At 35.7% G+C, this 26,598-nt stretch overlaps 1 protein-coding gene across 1 annotated transcript in view; it reads left to right on the top strand.

The window, feature by feature from the left end:
• TLL1 (tolloid like 1) overlaps positions 1-26,598 on the top strand; it is a 339,971-nt gene that overhangs the window by 175,772 nt on the left and 137,601 nt on the right. The window contains exons 3-7 of the mRNA XM_019978057.2: positions 538-618; positions 2,122-2,274; positions 2,791-2,908; positions 16,357-16,535; positions 23,490-23,595. Of these exons, the coding sequence (XP_019833616.2) occupies positions 538-618; positions 2,122-2,274; positions 2,791-2,908; positions 16,357-16,535; positions 23,490-23,595 (637 nt within the window). The remainder of the gene's footprint in view (positions 1-537; positions 619-2,121; positions 2,275-2,790; positions 2,909-16,356; positions 16,536-23,489; positions 23,596-26,598) is intronic.

Here is a 26,598-nt window from a genome sequence, read left to right on the forward strand (position 1 = left end):
CTTTTTTCTTTTTCCAGTTTCATTGAAAAAAAAATGACATACCTCATGCTCTTTTAGTGTTTTTATTTCATTTGCTGATTTGCCATCTGAAAGTATTTAGTTTGCATTGGGAAAATAGCTGGAATGCAATCAACATGGCAGAACAATTTGGTTCTCTTCCTATATAATACTATGTGTTGTAAAGTTCACAGTGAAAAAAAATGTTTTAAATTGTCAATAGATGACTCAATTGCTACGATGTCCAAATAAAGTCATTTAGATTGCTCTCTGATTTTCTCTTACCTCTTTAGTTTTAGTTGCAAATTTTTTAATTGACGGATAATTGCTTTACAGTATTTCATTGGTTCCTACCGAACATATTGCAAAATTTTTACCCTCTTCCAAGATTAATGGATATTATTACTTTAATGCAATTACATAAGACCACATAAAAAGAGATGTCCAAGGAGAAATCAATGTAACATGTTACTATTGCTTATTTACAAGAACTTTAATTTACAGTGAATTTAACTTAACTATTTTCCTTTACTCTTTAAGGTGGATTTGGAGACCATGGTATGTCAAAGAAACGAGGGGCCCTCTACCAACTTATAGACAGAATAAGAAGAATTGGCTCTGGTATATCAATGTTTAAAGTTGCAGACTCTTGAGTTGCTATACAGTGAATATTATACTCATAGCAGTTCAGTTAGCCATTAAGATTCGAAGTATGGAAAGATATATGCTAAGGGAGAGTCCTTTATTCATTTTTATTTAGTTGATATGTGATGGAAGATTTTGGAACTTAGTTGGGGACATTTATTTTAACTTATTTTCAGCTCCTCCTTAATAAGAAATGCATTAGGTGTTTATTTTACTGTTGATATTTATTTCCAAAAAATTGGTATCACAGTAAGGTGATTTTATCAAGCATGGAGCTACATCAGTTTTCGTCAAATGAAAAAATATGAATGCTTATTTTGAAACAAAATCCACTTAAAATAAATTGGCAAACTGATAAATTAGATTAAAAAACAATTAAAAATACTTTTAACTCTTCCAAAACTATGTATAGGAAAAGATTCAGGGAACCTGCTTTCTGGATTAATGATTAGTTAATATTTAAAATATTAAATATTTTAATATTGAATTTATTAATCACTATTTGTGGATTTTAGAGTTTCTTTTTAAAGTCTCCTGTTCAAAGTTCATATCCTAACTTTCCTTCAGTTGATTGATACTAATTAATTATGCCAAGAATTAATTTTTCCAAGTGAAGATGCTTTGCTCTAGGATATTAAAAAATTAGATATGTTAGGGACACAAATATCAGGGGCATACATTCAATGTTCATTGTGTTTGAAGTGTATGGAAGCTGTAAGCCATTTGTATCAACAATGATATATCAATAAGAAAAGTAAATACGAAAGTGTAGGAAAAATAACACCATAACAAAAAATTGTGAAAGGCTACCGAGAAAAGTTCGTGACTGCAGACCTGAAAGCTGCTCCACAGCAGACTGCATTTTATGTGGGCCTGCTCACCTTGTGTGCTGCTCTCTAAATCATACTGTTGTCTGGATATGAATCCCTAGGAAATTGAAATAGATGTAGCCCATTGTCCCAGAATCTGAGACCATATCTGTATTATCCTTATTTCATTTACTATCTCTATTGTGTAATATTCAGTTTTTATCTGTACTATAGAATATCAATTCTGATTTAAAGGATTTGAGGTTTCGCAGGACTAAGAAAGGTTTTGAACAAAGTAAGACTTTTTTAAAATGTCTTTTTAATTCTATTGGTGACTTTCTTAGTTTTCTAGTAAAGTAGAATACATAAAATAATTTTTCTGCACCTTACAGAGTCTACTTGGCTTCTATCCACTGTAAGCTGTTGTATGGAAAGTCATCAAAATTTGCTTATAGAGAGAGCATTAGGAAATAGTATTTTTTAAACTACTTAAATATTTTAACACTTTACTCAAGTATATAATATAAATGAAGTTTTTCTTTAATACATTTTGATTTCAGGCATATTTATATAAATATGTAAATAAGACATTTTAACTTGTCCTTTAAGAGGTAAATGATTCTCTGACCAAGGACTTCTGTTTCACAGAATGTTTTAAATGTCACTGCAGGCTTGGAGCAAAACAACACAGTTAAGGAAAAATTACCACTAAAATTCTCAGGGCAAAGTGAGAAAAATAGAGTTCCCAGGGCTGCTACATCAAGGACTGAAAGAGTGTGGCCTGGAGGTGTTATTCCTTACGTCATAGGAGGCAACTTCACTGGTAAGATATCCCCAGAGGGTCTATTTTGATAATGAAATAACGATTATTACATAGATTAGGTATATATTTTTATAGAATACTAATACATAAAATGTAGTATTAACTCAAATATGAGAAAGATTCCATTCACCTCAGTTGTCAGCATATCTTGAAATTTAAAAACATAGATATAGTCTTTAATTCTAAGAATCTAAAGAACTATTCTGGTTTTTAAAAGGAGTTTCAAATGTGCCCATTAAATCTAGAAGCTCTTTTCAGTTGACAAGAACAATACATATCTTTGTTCATGGAGCCTTGTACACACATACTTGTCGAGACAGTAAGCTCATGCCTACTGATTCTGAAGACAGTGTCCACTCTCAACAACGGCTCACTGTGGTGCCTGGAGCTAGTATTCTTTGGTTTGATTATAGTGGTGGCATCTAATCTGTGCAGCCAGACTCGGGACAGAAGAGCCACATGCAGACTTCTCTTTGGAACAGGCACTGTTTTATTAATGTCATGCCATTTTTCCAGGCAGCCAGCGAGCCATGTTCAAGCAGGCCATGAGGCACTGGGAAAAACACACATGTGTGACTTTCATTGAAAGAGGGGATGAAGAGAGTTACATTGTATTCACGTATAGGCCTTGTGGGTAAGTAGAACCAGGGAATGAGTTAAATAAACATAGGAGGGAAAAAATCCATAGGTAAGATTCACTTTTTAAATATTTGCTTAGTCTTTTGCCCATAAAAACGTATGAATAAATGAATACTATGTTTTAAAGAAATGTATTCTTTGATCACAGACCTCTGTGCATCCTCCACCATGGCAGCTGCCCTTCCTTCTGTTCCAAATACATGATAGCATTGCCCACTAACCTGAGTTAGAAACCTCAGTTTTGTTTTCAGTGATTTTCAGTTTTCAACACATTGTTTCTGTTGATATCCACTGTATCTTTTTGTTTCCACTTTTATTCCGTGTCAGTCCTCTTGTCTATTCATGCCTTTGTCTTCTCACACCTGGTCTATTTCAACTGCTCTCCTGTCTTATCAATTCACTGCCATTAGAATTAACTTCAAAAAATACCAGTTAGAGCAAAATGCTCCACTTTTTGAGATTCCTCAGTGTTTTTAACAACCTACAGTGGTGTTTCATAGATTTGCTTCTTATAGGGTGATAACAATACTCTTCACAACTGTCCTGTAAGTTGTGAAAATGCTGTGTTAAATTTCAGTGAGTATTCCTACAAGTAGGGTGCTATACCTTGCTACTATTCAGCCAATTTAAAGGAATATAGAATACAGTGTCCCTTAAACTTATTTTAAAATGGGAACAGCCGTCTCATCCTTCTAATAGTGAAGAATGTGATCAGTATCCCAGAGCACATTTTGGGAAATGCCAGCCTGAGAATAAAATCTAGATTCTTGGATATAACATTTACCACAAATTGCATTTACTGTTTCTTCTGCCACCACATCTCTTCACAAATCCCATAATCTAGCCAAGTTACAGTAATAGCAGTCCTCCAAGCAATTCTGTATAGTGTAAGAAAGACTTTTCATTGTGAAAAGTGAAAGTGATGTCACTCAGTCGAGTCCGACTCTCTGCGACCCCATGGACTATAGCCCACCAGGCTCCTCCATCCATGGGATTTCCCAGGCAAGAATACTGGAGTGAGTTGCCATTTCCTTCTTCAGGGGATCTTCCTGACCCAGGGATTTAACCTGGGTTTCCTGCATTGCAGCCAGATGCTTTTACTGTCTGAGCCACCAGGGAAACCCTTTCCCCCTGTATTTCCAGTTAATTGGAACTTATATTTAAATATTTGAGTATTTAAATTGTTTCCATTTTTGTTTGTTTGCTGAAATTAGTTGATAGGGCACACTGTCTACTTTATACCACATCACATCAAGAGGCACATGTTCCTTCACCTACCACTTTAGTGATGCGAAGATTTATCAGTGGATTCAAGTGGTGACAGCCACATCCCTCAATTTTAAGTCCCCATCACTGGAAAATAGTCATTTTCTCATGTTGTTGTTTTCTTTTATTCTTTCTACATTTAGCTGAAATTCTTCTATAAAGAGGAATTATCTCTAATCAGCTATAGCTATTTGATACCTTCTATTATTGTTCATATGGGGAATTTAAATAAAATGCTTAAATCCTTTGGAGGAAATAATTCTTGCCCTAATGACATATATTCTTGAGTTGGGAAAAATATATATTTCACTAGGTACTGGGGGCACTACATCATCTGGCTTTGTCCCATCATATTTTCTTAGAACATTTAAATTAACCTAAAAAGTAATGAGTTTAATTTTGGTCCTATTAATTGACATTAAGGAAAAAGATACATTTTTATTTTTCTATTTATTTTGGATTATGCCTTAATGTTTTACCTACGAATTATTTACAGTGTTTTCTTCTAACTTACTTTATTTATTCTTGATAAGTTTTGATTATGTTTGAAGTCTCTTCTAATTCTTTATATATAATGGTTTAGTCGCTAAGTCGTGTCGGATTCTTGCAACCCCATGGATTGTAGTCTGCCAGGCTCCTCTGTCCATGGGGATTCTCCAGGCAAGAATACTGGAGTGGGTGGCCATTTTCTTCTCCAGTGGATCCTCCCAACCCGGGGATTGATCCCTGGTCTCCTGCATTGCAGACAGATTCTTTACTGACTGAGCTACAAGGGAATAAAGGTCTAAATCTAGACTATCCTTCCTTCCTTCTGGTTATCTAATAGGAGTGGATATAGCTCAGGTTGCTGCTGCTGCTGCTAAGTCGCTTCAGTCCGACTTAGTGTGTGACCCCATAGACAGAAACCCACCAGGCTCCCCCGTCCCTGGGATTCTCCAGGCAAGAACACTGGAGTGGGTTACCATTTCCTTCTCCAATGCATGAAAGTGAAAAGTGAAAGTGAAGTCGCTCAGTCGTGTCCAACTCTTAGCGACCCCATGGACTGCAGCCCACCAGGCTCCTCCATCCATGGAATTTTCCAGGCAAGAGTACTGGAGTGGGGTGCCATTGCCTTCTCCGATAGCTCAGGTTACATATTTCTAAATATACAACATATTCAGATCAGTACATCTTTTCTTTACCCACCCTTTAATTTTGTAAAATAAATACATTCAAAGTGCCACTTAATTATTTTATTGATCAATTTCTGTTTGTAACAAATTCATATATATATATATATACTCATTTCGTTTTATTAATTTGGCTCTTTTCAAAGTTTTCCATTTCACTTGTTTTGCCCTGCTAAGCTATTTTATTTCATAGATTTCATTCTCACCCATTTTTGAGCTATCCACAGTGATACTTTGCTGTACAACAGCTATCATAACTCCAGTTCCACTGTTGGCTCAAATGTCTGCCTTCGTCAATGATGAGGGCAGGGAGCTTATCTGTGTTCCTCATGACACCCAGCACACTGCTTTAGAGGTGGCTATCAGGCGAGTGTCAGCAATTCACGTGTCAGCTGAAGTTCATTGTGTATAATCCTAAAATAAAACAATGTAAGAATTTAAAGGGGTTTTGAAAAACATGTATTCAATAATTTAGGGATTTGAAAACTGAGGTTGACTTTCCCCAGGATACTTAAATCTGTAGTTACATTCCTGAAATTAGACCCTTGAGTTTACTTGTTACTGTTATAATAGTAAGTTGCACTTTGGTGGTTAGTTTTGGTGCTAATTTTCCAGATCAAAGTTTGCCCCGTATTATTTTTTTCAATGATAGGATGGATGATACTTTTTATTGAAGTTAATCGGCCTACTAATCATTCTAATCATTTTGTGATTTCTAAATTTTATTTCAAATTGCCATTATTGGCCAAAATTTCATGAAATAGTGATATTTTGCCATGATGCTGCTGCATTTATAGCTCATAAAAGTTAATTTAAATTATCAGAGTTTGACAGTTAATATTGCACAATATAGTGAAAAACATCTAAAATAAGATATATTTTGAGTCAAACACTTAATGCTCTACTGGACTCAGTAATGGGTTTTTTTTCCTTATAAGAGATGTGACATATAATATATCACATTTAACAATACCTAGTATTGTTGAATATGAAGAACCTGTAAGGTGGTGCCATTGATATGAAAGGCAACATTTGTCTGCTCTGTTTCTAGCTTTAATTTGGAAGGTAAATGCATCTTATTACTTCTTATTATCATCACTTTGACTGAGTTTACCTATTAAGTCAGACAACTTGTAACTCTTGCAAATTTTAAAAATAAAACCTGAAATAATCTCCATACTGGAGTGGGTTGCCATTTCCTCCTCTAGGGGATCTTCCCAACCAGGGAAGTTAGGAGTTGAGGAGTTATTAAATTATCTGTCTGTGCTTGCACTCATTCATGTCTGACTCTGCAACACTTTGGACTGTAGCCCACTAGGCTCCTCTGTCCATGGGATTTTCGAGGCAAGAATACTGGAATGGGTTGCCATTTCCTCCTCCAGGGTATCATCCTGACCCAGGGCTTGAACCCACATCTCCTGTGTCTTCTGCATTGCACGCATATTCTTTACCCACTGAGCCATCAAGGAAGCCCATTATTAAATATGGAATTGACTATATAATTTAGAGCATAAAGTTCCCTTAGTATTCTGCTACAGTCAATTTTTATTCAATAAATATTTATTGGGTGTCTAATTCCATATCAAGCTATTAAGTGTGGAAATAAAATTTTTAAAAGAAAAATGTAGAAATCATAACTTTTTGCTATTTAACTCTAGTGTATTTCCTATTTTTAAGTTGAATTATAACTATACATTATGTTCTGCATATCTGTGTATACATATATATATTCATATGCATGTTTCTAGATATATGATATCTTTGCTTCATCTACAGTGGTCATAGGCTTTAATCTCTATATTGGCAAAAGGTTTAACCTGAGCAATAAATATTTTTCAGTGAATATCTATTACCTTCTTTGGTGTTTATCTATTTTACAATATTACTAATTATTATCAGAAAAAAGTGAGACCATTTTAAAACAGAAGTTATTTGATTTTATTCTTTGTAAGTCAGAGATTTATGTAACTGAATTTTTATCTTTAATTATTATATGCTAATTTTTAATGATTTCCGAATGACCCAGAGAGATGGTATGGGGAGGGAGGTGGGAGGGGGGCTCAGGATGGGGAACACGTGTACACCCATGGCAGATGCATGTTGATGTATGGCAAAACCAATACAATATTGTAAAGTAAAAAAAATAAATAAATAAAATCATCATCATAATAATTTTTTAAAAAACAAAAAACAATCAGACTTAGAATTAACTTATTTTCTTATTTTCTAGATTTTATGTGTTTTAATTGCATTTCTCTTTGGTAATTTTGTTTATTCAGATTATGACAGTAGTCACTTACCCATCCTTTTCTATTGAATTCTCATTTCATGTCACTTATCCTAACTTTGGGGCCTATAATATTGAGTGTAAGGTGTTTTCTTGGGTTTCCCAGGTGGCTTAGAGGTAAAGAATCTGTCTACCAATGAAGGAGCCGCAGAAAACAAGGGTTTGATCCCTGGTTGGGAAGATCCCTTAAAGGAGGAAAATGCAACCCACACCAATATTCTTTCCAGGATAATTCCATAGACAGAGGAGCTAGTCAGGCTACAGTCTGGGGTCTCAGAGAGTTGGACACGACTGGAGCAACTTACCAGACACTTAAGGGGTTCTCTATGCTAGGAAGTTATAGTTAGGCAGAGGAAGTGTGCTAGCCATGATTCTTGTTCTCAAACAATGAAGACTGGCTAACTTAAACAGAAAACAATAGGAGCAAATTTATTATTATTTATATAAGGAAATTATTTTTTAAAAGTTTTGCAAGGAATTTATAGAATTAGACTAATAGAAAAAGTGAAGAGACAAACTGAAGGAGGAATCTCAGCAAGAGCATGTTGAATTATTCACCTTGAGCATTTCCATGACTTCTAAGGATGCTTGCTCCTAACTACTAGAGTCTAAGCTCTGTCGTGCACTCTGGGGCTCTGTTCTTTCAATAAATATTTATTTATTATTTTTTTGACTTTTTATTTTTTCCAGTTGTATTGAGATATGTTAATCATTGACATATAACATATTGTTTTAAGTGTATAACATGCGTTTAGATTTGTGTATATTGTGAAATGATCATCACAATATTTAATTAACATCCACCACTATATATAGCTTACACATTTTGTTGTTGTTATTGTTGTGATGAGAACTTTTAAGATCCACTCTCTTAGCAACTTTTAAATATAAAATATGGTATTTTTTTTTTAATTTTATTTTTCTTTTTTTTAATTTTATTTTATTTTAAAACTTTACATAATTGTATTATTTTTGCCAAATATCAAAATGAATCCGCCACAGGTATACATGTGTTCCCCATCCTGAACCCTCCTCCCTCCTCCCTCCCCATACCATCCCTCTGGGTCGTCTCAGTGCACTGCCCCAAGCATCCAGTATCGTGCATCGAACCTGGACTGGCAACTCGTTTCTTACATGATATTTTACATGTTTCAATGTCATTCTCCCAAATCTTCCCACCCTCTCCCTCTCCCACAGAGTCCATAAGACTGTTCTATACATCAGTGTCTCTTTTGCTGTCGTCACCTTTAGTCACCACGCTGCGTATTACCTCCTCAGGAATAACTGAAGTATGTACCTCTGACCACATTTTACCCATTTCACCCACCCTCAGCTCTTGCCTCTGGCAACCAACAACTGTTCTCTGTATCTATTGAGCTCTATTATGTGCCAGGCTGTATTCTAGGAGCTGGCATTTTGGCAGTGACCAAAACAGTGAACAAAATAGGTTTTCTGCCCACAAAAAGCTTACATTTTTTGTACACAGGCAAAAAAACCTATGAACATAAATGGAATATGAAATATATTAATAGACAATAAATTCTAGGACCAAAAGAAAAGTAGTGAAAGTGGGATGGAAAGGTATTTGTATAGAATTTGAAAAAGTGAAACAAGCCATGTGGATATCTGAGAAACAGAGTTCCTGACAAAAGAAAAAGACTGTAAAAAGACTATGAAGTAAGAGTAAATCTGCATGCTCAGGACACAGCAAGGAAGCTTCATGGCTCAAGTGGAGTGACAGGAATGCTAACATGAGATGAGATATAGAGAATAAGAAAACTCTTGAGAGTCCCTTGGACAGCAAGGAGATCAAACCAGTCAATCCTAAAGGAAATCAATCCAGAATATTCATTGGAGGGACTGATGAGGCAGCTGAAGCTCCAATATTTTGTCCACCTGATGGGAAGAACTGACTCATTAGAAAAGACCCTGATGCTGGGAAAGATTGAAGACAGGAGGAGAAGGAGATGACTGAGGATGAGATTGTTGGATGGCATCACCAACTCAACTGACATGAGTTTGAGCAAGCTCCGGGAGATGGTGAAGGACAGGGAAGCCTGGTATGCTTCATTCCATGGGGTTGCAAAGAGTAGGATACTTCTGAGTAACTAAACAACAACATATATAGTAAGATATTTATGTGTGAAGATTTTGTATTATCTTATAGGCTTTATATATATATATATACATATATATATATGAATATATATATAAGTACTTTAGATTTCCCTCTGAGCAAAACAGAGAGCCTATATCAGTCAGCTTAGGCAATTTATGATGTGATAAAACTGAAAACTGAAAGTGTTAGAGGCTCAGTTGTATCCAACTCTTTGTGACACCATGGACTGCAGCTCACCAGGCTCCTCTGTCCCTGGAATTCTCCAGGCAAAAATACTGGAGTGTGTTGCCATTCCCTTCTCCAGGGGATCTTCCTGAGTCAAGGATTGAGCCTGAGTCTCCTGCATTGACAGGCGGATTCTGAACTTTCTGAGCCACCAGGTAAGCCCTTATGATGAGTTAACAGCTCCCAAATCTCGGTGACTAGAGCAAAAAACACTTACTCTTTACTCTTATTGTATGTCTGCCATTGTTTGCCTGTAGCTCACTTAAGAGGGTTTAATACAGTATCCAGTCTGATGGAGAAGCCTTTTTTTGGAACATTGCAATCATAGCAGAAAGAATAGAAGCAATTTAATCAACCATATTTGCTCTTAAAAATTATCTCTAGAGATAGACACAAAAACACAGTTTGTGCTCATGTGACATTGTCCAGAGTAAGTCACATGACTAAGCCCAGTCAGCAGGGTAGAGATGTATAATTATCTCCTAGAGAGGGGTAATAATCAATAATTTTTAAATGTTGACACAATTTATAATACACTCATTGGATAATATTCAGCACAGAAGTAATCTGACTGGACATTTAAAAATTGTATCTATGCCAAGAAGAGACTGCTGTGAGGAAGGCATAAAGCTTATAGAGAACTTCCTTTGTACTTACTGACTTTGCTCCACTAGTCTGAGGTCAAAGTAGAGAATAGTGGGTTTTGAGTTACCTTCTTACTCTCTATAGCTTAGTGGGTTTTTCTAAAGGTGGTGAAAGTTTTCTGAGAGGGTAAGTAGATCTTATAATGGCTAAGCTTTAAAAGGAAGACTGAAATTTGAAATAAAAAAATCAAAAGCTATGTACAAGAAAACAGCATCAAATCTGGATGACATTAGAAAGAAAGTAAGACAAGTTAAAGCCATGTTTTTATAAACCTGTAGTGTCGTACATAATTGTATATGCATATATTTAGCTATTTAGTCATTTGAGAATCTAGATTTCTTCTGTTCCTAAACCAATGCATTTCCCATTCTTCATAGGACCATTGTAAAAGCCAGTGTGAAATGTATTTTTGCTTTCTATTATGAAACCTCATTTTATTTATTAGAAATTTTATGGGTAAAGTTATGCTAATAAAAGATGTTTCAGATTAAAAGAATTGACCATTTTAGATTTAAAAAATCAACTTCATTGCTTGTCTATCTGTCTCCTGGATTTTGAATTGCAAAGTATTTTCTTCTCTGACTTTAACCAGCAAGAATGACTCAATGTAGGTAATTTAGTTGCTGTATGATCCTCAGATATTTCAGTTTCATTATCATTGTTTTATGGTACCAAATGTTTCAGTTTAAATCTTCCTAAAATTTGCAAATTTTGATACATCTAATATTTTACTATATCAGTACGTAATAATAACTATGTATATATGCTTAGTCACTCAGTCATGTCCAACTCTTTGCAACCCCATTGACTGTTGCCTACCAAGTAACTCTCTGTTCATGAGATTCTCCAGGCAGGAATACTAAGATGGATTGCCATTCCCTTCTTCAGCTGATGTTCCTGACCCAGGGATCAAACCCTGGTCTCCTGCATTGCAGGCAGATTCCTTACCATCTGAGCTGCCTATGTAGGTATAAATTAAAATGTGCTACTAAAAAATCTAACTGGGAGCAAAAATACAATTCCTTGATTTTTTTCCCTACCACTTACCTCACTTTTCTTTCTATTATCGATTTAGTATATATAATTAGCTGTTATAATAGATCCATAAATAATAAGTTGAAATACTACTTCTAACTGGCAAGGAAAAAAGGAAAAAACATACCCAACTAAATGCAGAGTGCCAGAGAATAGCAAGGAGAGATAGGAAGGTCTTCTTAAATGAACAATGCAAAGAAATAGAGACAAATAATAGAATGGGACAGACTAGAGATCTCTTTAAGAAAATTGGAGATGTTAAAAGAATACACAGAAGAACTATACAAAAAAGATCTTCACGACCAAGATAATCACGATGGTGTGATCACTCACCTAGAGCCAGACATCTTGGAATGTGAAGTCAAGTGGGCCTTGGGAACCATCACTATGAACAAAGCTAGTGGAGGTGATGGAATTTCAATTGAGCTATTTCAAATCCTGAAAGATGATGCTGTGAAAGTGCTGCACTCAATATGCCAGCAAATTTGGAAAACTCAGCAGTGGCCACAGGACTGGAAAAAGTCAGTTTTCATTCCAATCCCAAAGAAAGGCAAAGCCAAAGAATGCTCAAACTACTGCACAATTGCCCTCATCTCACGTGCTAGTAAAGTAATGCTCAAAATTCTCCAAGCCAGGCTTCAGTAATACATGAACCGTGAACTTCCAGATGTTCAAGCTGGTTTTAGAAAAGGCAGAGGAACCAGAGATCAAATTGCCAACATCTGCTTGATCATCAAAAAAGCAAGAGTTCCAGAAAAACATCTATTTCTGCTTTATTGACTATGCCAAAGTCTTTGACTGTGTGGACCATAATAAACTGTGGAAAATTCTGAAGGAGATGGGAATACCAGACCACCTGACCTGCCTCCTGAGAAATCTGTATGCAGGTCAGGAAGCAACAGTTAGAGCTGGACATGGAACAACAGACTGGTTCCAAATAGGAAAAGGAGTACATCAAGGCTGTATATTGTCTCCCTGTTTATTTAACTTATATGCAGAGTACAGATTGCCGGGAGAAATATCAATAACCTCAGATATGCAGATAACACCACCCTTATGGAAGAAAGTGAAGAAGAGCTAAAGAGCCTCTTGATGAAAGTGAAAGTGGAGAGTGAAAAAGTTGGCTTAAAGCTCAACATTCAGAAAATTAAGATCGTGGCATCCGGTCCCATCACTTCATGGCAAACAGATGGGGAAACAGTGGTTGACTTTATTTTTCTGGGCTCCAAAATCACTGCAGATGGTGATTTGCACCCATGAAATTAAAAGACGCTTACTCCTTGAAAGGAAAGTTATGACCAACCTAGACAGCATATTGAAAAGCAGAGACATTACTTTGCCATCAAAAGTCCGTCTCTTCAAGGATATGGTTTTTCCAGTGGTCATGTATGGATGTGAGAGTTGGACTATAAAGAAAGCTGAGCGCCGAAGAATTGATGTTTTTGAACTGTGGTGTTGGAGAAGACTTGAGAGTCCCTTGGACTGCAACAGTCCATCCTAAAGGAAATCAGTCCTGGGTGTTCATTGAAAGGTCTGATGTTGAAGCTGAAACTCCAATACTTTGGCCCCCTGATGCGGAGAGCTGACTCATTGGAAAAGACCTTGATGCCGGGAAAGATTGAGGGCAGGAACAGAAGGGGATGACAGAAGATAAGATGGTTGGATGGCATCACCGACTTGATGGACATGGGTTTGGGTGGACTCTGGGAGTTGGTGTTGGACAGGGAGGCCTGGCGTGCTGCAGTTCATGGGGTCATAAAAAGTCAGACATGACTGAGCCAACTGAACTGAACTGAAAAGAATATTCCATGCAGGGATGGGCACAATGAAATAGAGAAATGTTAAGGACCTAAGAGAAGCAGAAGAGATTAAGAAGAGATGACAAGAATACATAGAACTATACAAGAAATTTCTTAATGACCTGGATAACCACGATGATATGGTTATTCCCATAGAGTTAGATTTGTGGAATGTGAATTCAAGTAGGCCTTAGGAAGCATTACAGGTAGTGCAAGTGACAGAATTCTAGCTGAACTCTTTAAAGTCCTAAAAATGATGCTGTTAAGATGATTCTGTTAAAGTGCTGCACTCAGTATGTCAGCAAATATGGAAAGCTCCACAGTGGTCACTGGACCTGAAAAGGACAATTTTCGTTCCAATGTCAAAGAAGGGAAGTGCCAAAGAATGTTCCAACTACCATACAATTAGACTCATTTTACATGCTAGCAAGGTTACCCTCAAAATCCTTCAAGCTAGGCTTCAGCAGTATGTGAACCAATAACTTCCAGATCTACAAGCCGGGTTTTCAAAGGGACAGAGGAAACAGAGATCAAATTGCCAACATTCATTGGATCCTGAAGAAAGCAAGGGAGTTCCAGAAAAACATCTATTTCTGCTTCATTGGCTATGTTAAAGCCTTTGATCATGGGGATCACAACAAACTACAGAAAATTTTTAAAGAGATGAGGTAAGACCAGACCATCTTACCTGTCTCCTGAGAAACCTGTATGCAGGTAAGATGCAACACTTAGAATTGGACTGAACAACTGGCCCACTCAAAATTGGTAAAGAAGTACAGCAAGTCTGTATATTGTCTCCCTGCTTATTTAACTTATTTTCAGAATACATCATGTGAAATGCCAGGGTGTATGAATCACAAGCTGGAATCAAGATTGCTGGGAGAAATATCAACAACCTCAGATATGCAGATGATATCACTCTAATGGCAGAAAGTTTTGAGGAACTAAAGAGCCTCTTGATGAGGGTGAAAAAGGAAAGTGGAAAAGCTGGCTTGAAACTCAACTTGAAAAAACTAAGATCATGGCAAATAGAAGGGGAAAAACTGGATGCAGTGACAGATTTTATTTTCTGTGGCTCCCAAATCACTATGGATGGTGACCGCAGCCATGAAATCAGAAGACATTTGCTCCTTGGACGGAAAGCTATGGCAAACCTAGATAGTATAATAAAAAGTAGAGACTTCACTTTGCCAACAAAGGTCTGTAGAGTCAAAACTAAGGTTTTTCTATGAACAAATGTGATAGTTGGGCCAAAAAGAATGCTGAGTGCCAAAAACTGAATTGTGGTGCTGGAGAAAACTCTTGAGAGTCCATTGGACTGCAAGGAGATCAAACAAGTCAATCCTAAAGAAAACCAACCCTGAATATTCATTGGAAAGACTGATGCTGAAGTTGAAGCTCTAATACTTTGGCCAGTGATGCGAAAAACTGAAGCATTGAAAAAGACCTAACGCTGGAAAAGAATGAAGGCAAAAGAAGAAGGTGCTTCAGAGGATAAGATGTTTAGATAACATCAATGAGCATGAATTTGAGCAAACTCCAGGAGATAGTGGAGGACAGAGGAGATTGGTGTGCTACAGTCCATGGGATCGCAAAGAACTGGACATGACTTAGTGACTGAACAGCAACTAAGGAATAAGGTAAGACATTTAATCATTTAAAGCCTACAGAAATAATAGGAATGACACCACTCAAAAAGACTACGAAATGTTCTTTCTCTGAAAAGTGAACTTAATGACGTGCATTTTATAATATTTTGGCAAATTAATTTTGAACAATTTCCTCTTTTAACTTAAAAAATTAGAAAAAGGTTTTGGTGTCTGGCACATCATAATCCCCATCTATTCAAGACCAATTATTTACGTCCTGTATGGCTCTCCAGAAGGGTGGCTCTTAGATAAGCTATTTTAATGTAAACCCTAATTGTTGAAGTTTTAAGTGTAATTTTATTGATAGCTCTAGTTGTAGTTACTGTATTATTGTACATTTAAAACTTATTTTGGAGTCAATGTGCTTATGTGTCCAAGCTTGCATGTGTGTACACACTCTTTCATGCACACTGACACGTTTCATGTATGCACACACACAAAATGAAATTTCTACGTTTTGGGTAGAAAAGTATCATTGAATATGTATAAATATCAGTAAATTGAGGAAAGTTTTCAGGAGGATACTCTGGATAGTTCACACTCTGACAGTCCAAGATATTCTTTCAGAAGGTGAAATGGACTAATCACACCTGACCATTTGGCAGTTATTGATTTTTCTTCACCAGTCAACCATTAACCCTAGATAATTTGCCTCTTGAAATTAACTTTCCTGTATTGACTTCTTTTAAAAGTTTTCCTTTTTAAAAAATTCTCCAGTAAGGAGGAGAAATAATTCATTTTTTAATTAACCAACATCTTTCACAAATTTAATTGTTTTTCTCAAAGTAGAAAAATAAAGTTTGTTTTTATGCTTAATAGTGAAATAATGTATTATTGCTAGATAACCAACCTAAGTGATTTACATGGGTTGTGGGGACCGAAAATTATATTAGAAATAAATGTGAATTGAAGTCTTGAGTTTAACTATATGCATAATAGCCATTAATCACCATAAGTATTTTATTATCTTATTATCTTCTAAATACTCCTAAAAATGATTTAAGGCACATATCCAACATCTTCTAATATATAAATTAATACAAATGCACTGCAATTGATTATTTAGAGACTGGCATATAAATTTACCAGGGTTACTAGAAATTGGCTATGTTCATTAATGAAAAACTGTTCTACCTCTGACTGTGCTGCACTTTATATTTCACCAGAAATTTTAACAAATTTTCACCCTATTATAATTAACTTGTCATCAGCCTGTTTACCACCATTCACATTTTCTACTTTATTCCAGATGCTGCTCCTATGTAGGTCGGCGTGGAAATGGGCCTCAGGCGATCTCTATTGGCAAGAACTGTGATAAATTTGGAATCGTCGTTCATGAACTGGGCCATGTGATAGGCTTTTGGCATGAGCACACGCGGCCAGACAGAGATAACCATGTGACTATCATACGGGAAAACATCCAGCCAGGTGAGGGGCTGTACAGGGAGTCAGATTTGAGGTTGACTAAACATCTTTTAATAGAACTGTACTGTTTACATTTTAATTTCTTACAAAATATGAATGGTTTTGTTGATATTGTGGCTCAACATTTTCCTTGATTAAAAAATACCTATTATGGTGCTGATTTGTTCCTGGAAATCAAATGATCTTATGCTATTTTTAGATTTGCTTTTTTTTTTTTTTTTTTAAGATTTATCTGTTTTATATCTTCGGTTCTTTCAAAAAAATGGTGAACCATAAATTAATATTGTTAAATTTTCAAAAAGCATTTTCTAGCCTTAGTTCTATAATTTATGTTGTTGGGATTTAAAAAGGGTCCAGGGTTTGTCACAAAATGTGCTGCTACCATAAAAATCTATATTATATCACAGATAGTTCCATGAGAAAATTCCAGTAAAGTGAGACATTTCCAGGATAGCCCAAATATTTTCTTGAGATTTTCTCTCAATCTTGACTACCCTAAAGACAAATTCTTAAGAATGTTTCAAGTGTCAGTAGTTCAGTAGTTAATATGTATTTAAATTTAATTTCCTCTGACAGTTAATGTGCAATAATAACCTCATTTATAGTTTTGCATTTGTTTTACCTTTCATAAATTCATAAAGATAAGCACATTTCAATTGCCAAAAGAAAACCCCTATTGTTTAGAATTGTTTTATAAGATTGTGTGTATTTCAAGCATTGTTGTTTAGTCGCTAAGTCGTTTCTGACTGTTTTTGCAACCCCATGAATTATAGCTCGCCAGGCTCCTCTGTCCTTGGGATTTCTCAGGCAAGAATATTGGAGTGAGTTGTCATTTCCTCTCCAGGGTATCTTCCTAACCCAGTGATCAAACCTGCATCTCCTGCATTGCAGGCCATGTGTTATTTCCTTATTCATAGCCAGTTTTAAGTTATTAATACAAACATTGAATTCCTAAGAATTTCCTGTGATTAACAGCATTGACCTATTTAGTCGCTCACAACATATTTGTACCAATTATTTATTGAGGCACTATTAGATATTGGAGATACTTCATAAAAATTACAGAGCTTAGTGTAGCTATGCCTATATATATATATAAACATTGTAAACAAGTGAGAAAATGAGAATAGTCATATGTTGAGAATACTGTCAGTCCAAGCAAGGTGTGACAAAATGTGCTTTAGCAAGCCGGAAGATGTCACAAAAGAACTGAAATTTAGAAGTAAAGGGTTTCTAAGTTCAGAAAAGACTGATGGAATATCTAACTGGGAAAAAAAAAAAAAAAGGATCATGATCAAAGCTACAATTACAGATAATTAGATTATTTTCATCTGCTCATAGGGCTGCATAGTAAGTTACAAGTGGGAGATTAGTTGGTAATTACCAAAGGGGATTAGATCATAAGGATTTTCTATAAGAAGCCAGGAAATTTATCCTGGCTTTTATCCTAGAGATTTTATCCTCTAGCTACTGGAGAATAAACAAAGGATTGAAAGCAGAACAAGTTCAGATGTAAAAGAGAAAAAGATTTCTTTCAGCTTGTAGGTATTATTAACTGAGAATGGGGTTATGGGAGTAGGGAGAATGAACCTATTAGAAGCTTAAATAAGTAGTCTATAAGAGGTGACTGAGTCCTCAGTTAGGGTGGTGTAGACCAAGAAGATGAGGAAATAACATTTCAAAAATATTTTAAGAGAAGCACTATATGAAGGATGTGAAGGAAGATCTTCAAAGTTTTATTTTAGGCAACAGGGTGAGTGGCGGCACCATTAAATGAAGTAAGCTAAGAAATATGGATAAAACAAAAAGCAAAATACTTTTAAGAGGGAAAAGACAATAATTTCATTTAGCATATGTTTGAATTTGAGAAGCCTTTAGATGAATGAAGTAGAGATATTTAGCAGACAAAAGAAAGGTGACTCTAGACTTTAGGACATATCTAGAAAGGAATTTGATACAGGATTTGACTGTTTGGGAAAATGTTGGAGAAAGAAGGAAATAAGATTTCAGGTAGAATACGGGGAATAGCAGCATTTAAGTTACAGTTGGAGAAAATCTCTCAAAAGATTAAGTTTGGTCTAAGGGGTAGGAGAAAATTTTATGAGTGTAATGTTACAGGGAAGAGATCATTTCAAGAATAAAGAAGTATTCTGTAGTGTTGAAAGAGAAGTAAATAAAATCTGTACTCTGAGTATGGAAGACTAACTCCTGAGCAGCTATCAAGGTTCATCTAATACTTTTTTATCACTGGGAGACAAAGAGGAAATAGTATTTCTGATGATTACTCCAACTACCAATTAAATGAGAAAAAGTTTTCTGTTAACTACAGTTATTAAGTTTCCTCTATTATGTTGACAAAGTAACTTATAAAGGAAGTAACTTCCAAGAATGTTTCTTGCTCTTAAAATTAGGACTCTGGTTCAACATAAATTTACATACCTACAACAAGCAAGAAATGTATAAAAAAGCATGTAAATATATAATACTTAACATAGTGCTAAACTAATTATGGCTTTTCTTTTTTGTTGTCGTTGAGTCACTATTCAGGTCAACAGAAAAGAGTAATTTATTTAGTGAGATGTTCTGAGTATTTGGAACTCTGTGCACATTTTGTCACCCATTTTTGGATTCAGCAATATTCTCAACATGTGACTATTCTCACTTTTCTCATTCACTTGCAATAATTTGTATGTATGAACTGTTGGCCCTCTATATTTGTAGGGTTTTGCATCCATAGATTCAACCAACCTTTGAATCAAAATTTATTCATTGTACTAAACCATTTTATATAAAGGACTTAAGCATCCACAAATTTTGGTATCCAAGAGGTTCCTAGAACCAATCTAATGCAGATACTGAAGGCTGATTGTAATTCTAATATGAAAGAATTCATGTTGGAGAATAACTTTCAACAGATCTGTGACTTACTCAGAAACTTAAGATCAAGTGTTATTCTAGGGCAATGTCTGGTAAGTGTCAACTTTAGCTTTGCATTCATATGCAAAATTAGTGAGTATGTACGATAGGAGCCAGTTTTGTACAAGGATTGGATTACTTTTAGATTAGTTTTAAGCCATTTTAGAAGAGGCCTTCAAGAATGAGGCTTTTCATTTTTTTAAAAAAAATTGTTTAGGATGAGTTCTCTGGTGCTTTGTATCTCTGATTTTCTTTTCCCTTCTTTCCTAAAATAAGTCTAATTTTCTTTACGGAGTCCATATATGGCTGTGTTCTTTTTGACCACTATGTCACATACGTGGTAAATGCTCAATTATATGCTTCAGAAGGTATTACTAAAGTTGCTTCATGTTCCACTTTCAGAAATTTTTATGAAACATTTTGCTTTACTTAAGGAGTATATTCACATATTGTGCTTAGAAGTTGAAATATCCAGTAGATTATAGGTTAATATTAATAAAATCAGCTCCATAGCTTTATAAACATCACACTTAGAATTGGATATACTAAAATATACTTACTATTTTTTAATGAAGGGTAGAGTTATAACACTTGCTTCTATCAGAGGTTAAAGACAATGTGAAGTATTTCCTGAGAAGAGTAATAATGGCCACAGAGATTTGTAGAACATGTATCTTATTATTTGGTCTGTTAGTTCACTGAAAACTATTTAATGTGTGAATTCATTGTAAAGGTGAACTAAAACACTTTTAGAGAAGGAAATGGCAACCAACTCCAGTATTCTTGCCTGGAGAATCCCGTGCACAGAAGAGCCTGGCAGACCATGGTCCACAGGGTCAGAGAGAATTGGACATGACTGAAGTGACTAAGCACAAAACACTTTACTCTGGGCTACAGGTTCTACAACTTAAGGCTGATTGTTTCATCTTTAATGCTTAAGTGATTTGGGGGGGGGCTCCAAAATCACTGCAGATGGTGACTGCAGCCATGAAATTAAAAGACACTTACTCCTTGGAAGAAAAGCTGTGACCAGCCTAGACAGCACATTAAAAAGCAGAGACATTACTTTGCCGACAAAGGTCCGTCTGGTCAAAGCCATGTTTTTTCCAATAGTCATGAATGGATGTGAGAGTTGGACTATAAAGAAAGCTGAGCACAGAATAACTGATGCTTTTGAACTGTGGTGTTGGAGAAAACTCTTGAGAGTCCTTTGGACTGCAAGGAGATCGAACTAATCTATCCTAAAGGAAATCAGTCCTGAATATTCACTGGAAAGACTGATGCTAAAGCTGAAACTCCAATACTTTGGCCACCTGATGCAAAAAACTGACTCATTGAAAAGACCCTGATGTTGGGAAAGATTGAAGGTGGGAGGAGAAGGGGATGACAGAGGATGGGATGGTTGGATGGCATCCCCGACTCAATGGACATGAGTTTGAGTAAGCTCCAGGAGTTGGTGATGGACAGGGAAGCCTGGAGTGCTGCAGTCCATGGGGTCGCAAAGAGTTGGACAGGACTGAGCGACTGAACTGAGTATGTCAGTCTTCTTATCACCCGTACCAAAGATATTATGCTCTGTACATCACTCACTCTCTTTATTAGCTTTTGGGAAACTTTTTAATGTGATATTTTCAGATTTAGTAATAATATAACAATTGGAATAAAATTTAAATAGTTGCATAAACATTGTAATAGTTCTGTTCTGGACTCCAACCTTGAATTTGGAATCTTAATACCTCAACTTTACATTTAGATGTTTCAGAATGAGCCATAAAAACAGCCTTCTTTGGCTGCTGAAATTGTGAAAAATGGATCAGTGAAACCTAAACTCTATCTGAGGAAACATTTCTTGAACCACTAATGTAGATCTACACATTTAACACTATGTTCTTTTCAGATTTCAAGAAATAATATTACAATACAGATACAAAGAGGCAATTGAGAAATCTATTAATGTGAAGATGTCCATAAGTTAAAATGGCAGTCATGAAAAGTAAAAAAAGAAAAATTAAATCCGGAAGCATATTCTTCTAAAAAGCCTTCTGATTAGAGCTTCCTTTTCATCAAAGAGAATCTTGTTTCAGTTTTGAGTGAAACATTCTGTTGTTATTTCATCTTTAGTGACAAATTCACATAGCAAACATTTGAAATGTGTGTATATACAACATATAATATTTCCCATTGTTTCATAGAAATAATTTAATACAAATAGGAAGATTTATTTATCTAAGCCAATAGAGTCATAAGAGAGAGTGGGAAACTCATTTGGTAAAAAGCATAGCTTTTATAATCACAATATTGAAAAAAAATAGTCATTTTTTTTAAAAAACAATATTAAGAGAAAGTGAAAGACTATACAAAGAAAAATCCAAAGTATGCTTTTGGTAATCTACCTTTTTGCCAAAATTAACTTATTCAGTTCAGTTCAGTTGCTCAGTCATGTCCAACTCTTTGCGATCCCATGGACTGCAGCATGCCAGGCTTCCAAGTCCATCACCAACTCCTGGAGCTTGCTCAAACTCATGTCCATTGAGGCGGTGATGCCATCCAACCATACCATCTTCTGTCATCCCCTTCTCCTCCTGCCTTCAATCTTTCCCAGCATCAGGGTCTTTTCCAATGAGTCAGTTCTTCACATCAGGTGGCCAAAGTATTGAAGTTTCAGTTTCAGCATTAGTCTTTCCAATGAATAATCAGGACTGATTTCCTTTAGGATTGCCTGGCTTGACCTCCTTGCAGTCCAAGGGACTCTCAAGAGTCTTCTCCAACACCACAGTTCAAAAGCATCAATTCTTTGGCACTCAGCTTTCTTTATAGTCCAACTCTCACATCCATACATGACTACTGAAAAAAACCATAGCTTTGACTAGATGAACCTTTGTTGGCCAAGTAATGTCTCTGCGTTTTAATGTGCTGTCTAGGTTGGTCATAGCTTTTCTTCCAAGGAGTAAGTGTCTTTTAATTTCATCGCTGCAATCACTATATGCAGTGATTTTGGAGCCCAGAAAAAATAGTCTCTCACTGTTTCCCCATCTATTTGCCATAAAGTGATGTCACCAGTTGCCATGATCTTAGTTTTTGGAATGTTGAGTTTTAAGCCAACTTTTTCACTCTTCTCTTCACTTTCTTTAAGAAGCTCTTTAGTTCTTCTTCGCTTTCTGCCATAAGGGTGGTGTCATCTGCATATCTGAGGTTATTGATATTTTTTCCTGGCAGTCTTGATTCCAGCTAGTGCTTATCTAGCCTGGTATTTCCCATGATGTACTCTGCATATAAGTTATAGAAGCAGGGTGGCAATTTACACCTTGAGTTACTCCTTTCCCAATTTGGAACCAGTCTGTTGTTCCACGTCTGGTTCTAACTGGTGCTTCTTGACCTGCATACAGATTTCTCAGGAAGCAAGTAAGGTGGTCTGGTATTCCCATCTCTGGAAGAATTTTCCACAGTCTGTTGTGATCCACATAATCAAAGGCTTTGGCATAGTCAAAACGTGGTCCACTAGAGAAAGGAATGGCAACCCACTTCAGTATTCTTGCCTCAAGAACTGCATGAACAGTGTGAAAATTAACTTCTTAATGAAATTCACTAATATTCTTTTAGGCTGATATTCAAGTGTACATAGTGGCGCTGCTGCTGCTGCTGCTAAGTCACTTAAGTCGTGTCCGACTCTGTGTGACCCCATAGATGGCAGCCCACCAGGCTCCCCTGTCCCTGGCAAGAACACTGGAGTGGTTTGCCATTTCCTTCTCCAATGCATGAAAGTGAAAAGTGAAAGTGAAGTCGCTCAGTCTTGTCCAACTTTTAGCGACCCCATGGACTGCAGCCTATCAGGCTCCTCTGTCCATGGGATTTTCCAGACAAGAGTACTGGAGTGGGGATGTCCTCTTTTGCGTGTACTTGGGTGTTTGTTTGTAAATGCAGCGTCATGAAGCTCAGTGATTAGCTTTCGGTAGAGAGGAGTTAGAGGACTGGGAGGGTTCTTCTGTTCTCTTTTCTGTCTGTTAAGAGGTTTCTGAAACATTTCCTGTGCCTGATTCCTAGGTCAAGAGTACAATTTTCTGAAGATGGAGCCTGCGGAAGTGAACTCACTCGGAGAAAGCTATGATTTTGACAGCATCATGCATTATGCTAGGAACACCTTCTCAAGGTTGGAGTCTCAGGTTATACCTCTTGACTTTTAATTCCTTTCCTCTGTGTGGTTCCTTACAAAGTAGGCTTAGCATAGAACTAGAACAACTTTTAAATATTGCTGCTGTAGAGTACAAAAAATACTTGCTTGGTATTTATAGCCAATACCAGGCATTTGAGATTTTAAAAACACATTTCTTATCAAAATATATTCAAAGTAAAAATTTTAATGGTATAAATTATTTAATATTACTAATCATACAAAAGTTCAATTGAAATGATTACCAAACCAATCAGCATGTTAAATTGGCAAGCACTGTTAATAGAAATTAGGCATTGCAAATACAGAGCTCAGTTGTTGAATTGGAATGTTATATTCTTTTTGTGATTTGTGTTTTTATTGTATATTTTCTGTTGCTCAAGTACTAATTATACTTGAAAATAGCTATAGTAAAATAATTCTCAGAAAACATTTTAGAAAGATATTTTGCTTCATATAATTTAGAATTCTGCCATTTCCTAATCTTAGAATTATTTTGTTAGTGACTGAATGCTAATTTTAAGAGTGTAATAAATTTGAGTTTTGATCTATTTCACTCTAAAGAAGTTATCATCAAGGCAATAGTTTCCAGGTAAGTAATATGAAGCTGTTTAAGTCATCTCTTTTTTTCCCATTTTATACCCATTTTACACTCATATGTCCATTCCACTCATTCTTTTTTTATCATGATGTGCATTTCACAACTCATTAATGTTTATGTTTAAAGGCAATGTTTCAATCTGAAACACACATTTTCCCTTATTCTGTACTCCTTTTGTGTCTTTAAATGGTTGCTTTTCCATAAACCACAAGGTTCATGCAGTTTATCACCCCCTACACCTACCTTGGTGTTGCATGGCAACTAGCCTTGACATATCAGTTTTCTTATTGTTTCAAAATTTGGGTAGTCACTTTTCCTAAATAAACTTATATTCCTATAGTGAAAGAAACTGTATGTATCTGTGAGAAGAACTGATCCAATTCACATTTTTTTTCCTGATTTTAAAGATGATTATTAACTCACACATACAGTGAAATAAAAATTACAGGAGAGGAAATATTTGGCACAGTTCTCAGGCACCACCTTCAAAGTATTTGAAAGTTTTTTTTATTATAATAAAGAAATCTCAATATCAATGGCAACCCACTCCAATATTCTTGCCTGGAGAATCCCATGGAAAAAGGAGCCTGGTGGGCTACAGTCCATGGGGTCACAAAGAGTCGGATACAACTGAGTGACTAACACACACACACACAATATCAAATGTACCATATTATCTATTTTTAAATGTACAATTTGATAGTATTAAGTTCATTCACATTGTTATGAAACAGATCTCCAGAAACTTTTCATCTTGCAAAGCTGAAACCCTATATCCATTCATTAAACTCTCCACTCTCCGCACCCCTACCCCAACCTTTGATAACCACTTGTCTACTTTCTGTTTCTATGAATTTGGCTAGTTTAGGTACCAAGTAAAATTGCACAATATTTATCATTCTGTGACTGTTGTTTTTTCCCCACCTAGCATAAAATCCTTAAGGTTCATCTATGTTGTAGCATGCAGCAAAATTTCCTTCCATTTTAAGGCTGAATAATATTCCATTGGATATATATTGACACTTTGTTTATTCATTCATTTGTTCATGGATATCCGAGTTGCTTTCACCTCTTGGCTACTGTGAATAGTGCTACCATGAACATGTGTATGTGAATATCTCTTCAAGAGCCTGTTTTCCTTTCTTTTGGATATATACAGAGAAGTGAGATTGCTGGAATGTATGGTAGTTCTATGATTGTTTTTTGAAGAACCTCAATTTTTTCATAGATGCTGCACTATTTTGCAATCTATCAACAGTGTATAAGGGTTCCAGTTTCTCCATATCCTCACCAACATGTTTTCTTTTCTATTTTTTCAAGTTTTGATAGTAGCCACCCTAATGGGTATGAGATAATATCTCATTATGGTTTTGATTTGCATGATTAGTCATGTTGAGAATATTTTTCTATGCTTGACAATTTGTATATCATCTTTGAAAAAATATATATTCAAATCTTCTGCCTATTTTTTCATCAGATTACTTCATTTTTCTGTTGTTGAGTTGTAGGATTTCTTTGTGTATTCTGGTCTCTTATCAGATATATATATATATATATATATATATATATATATATATATATAGTTGGATGGCATCACTGACTCAATGGACATGAGTTTGAGTAAACTCCAGGAATTGGTGATGGACAGGGAAGCCTGGCGTGCTGCAGTCCATGTCATTGCAAAGAGTCAGACACAACTGAGCGACTGAAATATATATATATATATATATATATATATATATATATATGTTGGAAATATTTTATCTCCTTTTCACTCTTTTTATTGTTTGCTTTGCTATGCACAAGCCTCTTAATTAAAAATGCAATCCCATTTACCTATTTTTGCTTTTGTTTCCTATGCTTTGGGTATCATATCCAAGAAATCATTGCTATATTCACATTGCAACAAAAAGGATAAAATATCTAGGAATAAACCTACCTAAAGAGACAAAAGACCTATATGCAGAAAACAATAAGACACTAATGAAAGAAATCAAAGGTGACACAAGCAGGTGGAGAGATATACCATGTTTTTGGATTGGAAGAATCAATATTGTGAAAATGACTATACTACCCAAAGCAATCTACAGATTCAATGCAATCCTTATCAAACTACCTTTAGTATATTACACAGAACTAGACCAAAAAATTTCACAATTTGTATGGAAACACAAAAGACCCCACATAGCCAGATCATTCTTGAGAAAGAAAAATGGAATCAACCTTCCCAACTTCAGAATATACTACAAAGCTGTAGTCACCAAGATAATATGGTACTGGCACAAAAACAGAAATATAGAACAATGGAAAAGGTAGAAAGCCCAGAGACAAACCCACACAGCCATAGGCACTTTATCTTTGACAAAGGAGGCAAGAATATA

This window comes from Bos indicus, chromosome 17 (genome assembly GCF_029378745.1).
Source record: "Bos indicus isolate NIAB-ARS_2022 breed Sahiwal x Tharparkar chromosome 17, NIAB-ARS_B.indTharparkar_mat_pri_1.0, whole genome shotgun sequence".
Lineage (NCBI taxonomy): Eukaryota > Metazoa > Chordata > Mammalia > Artiodactyla > Bovidae > Bos > Bos indicus.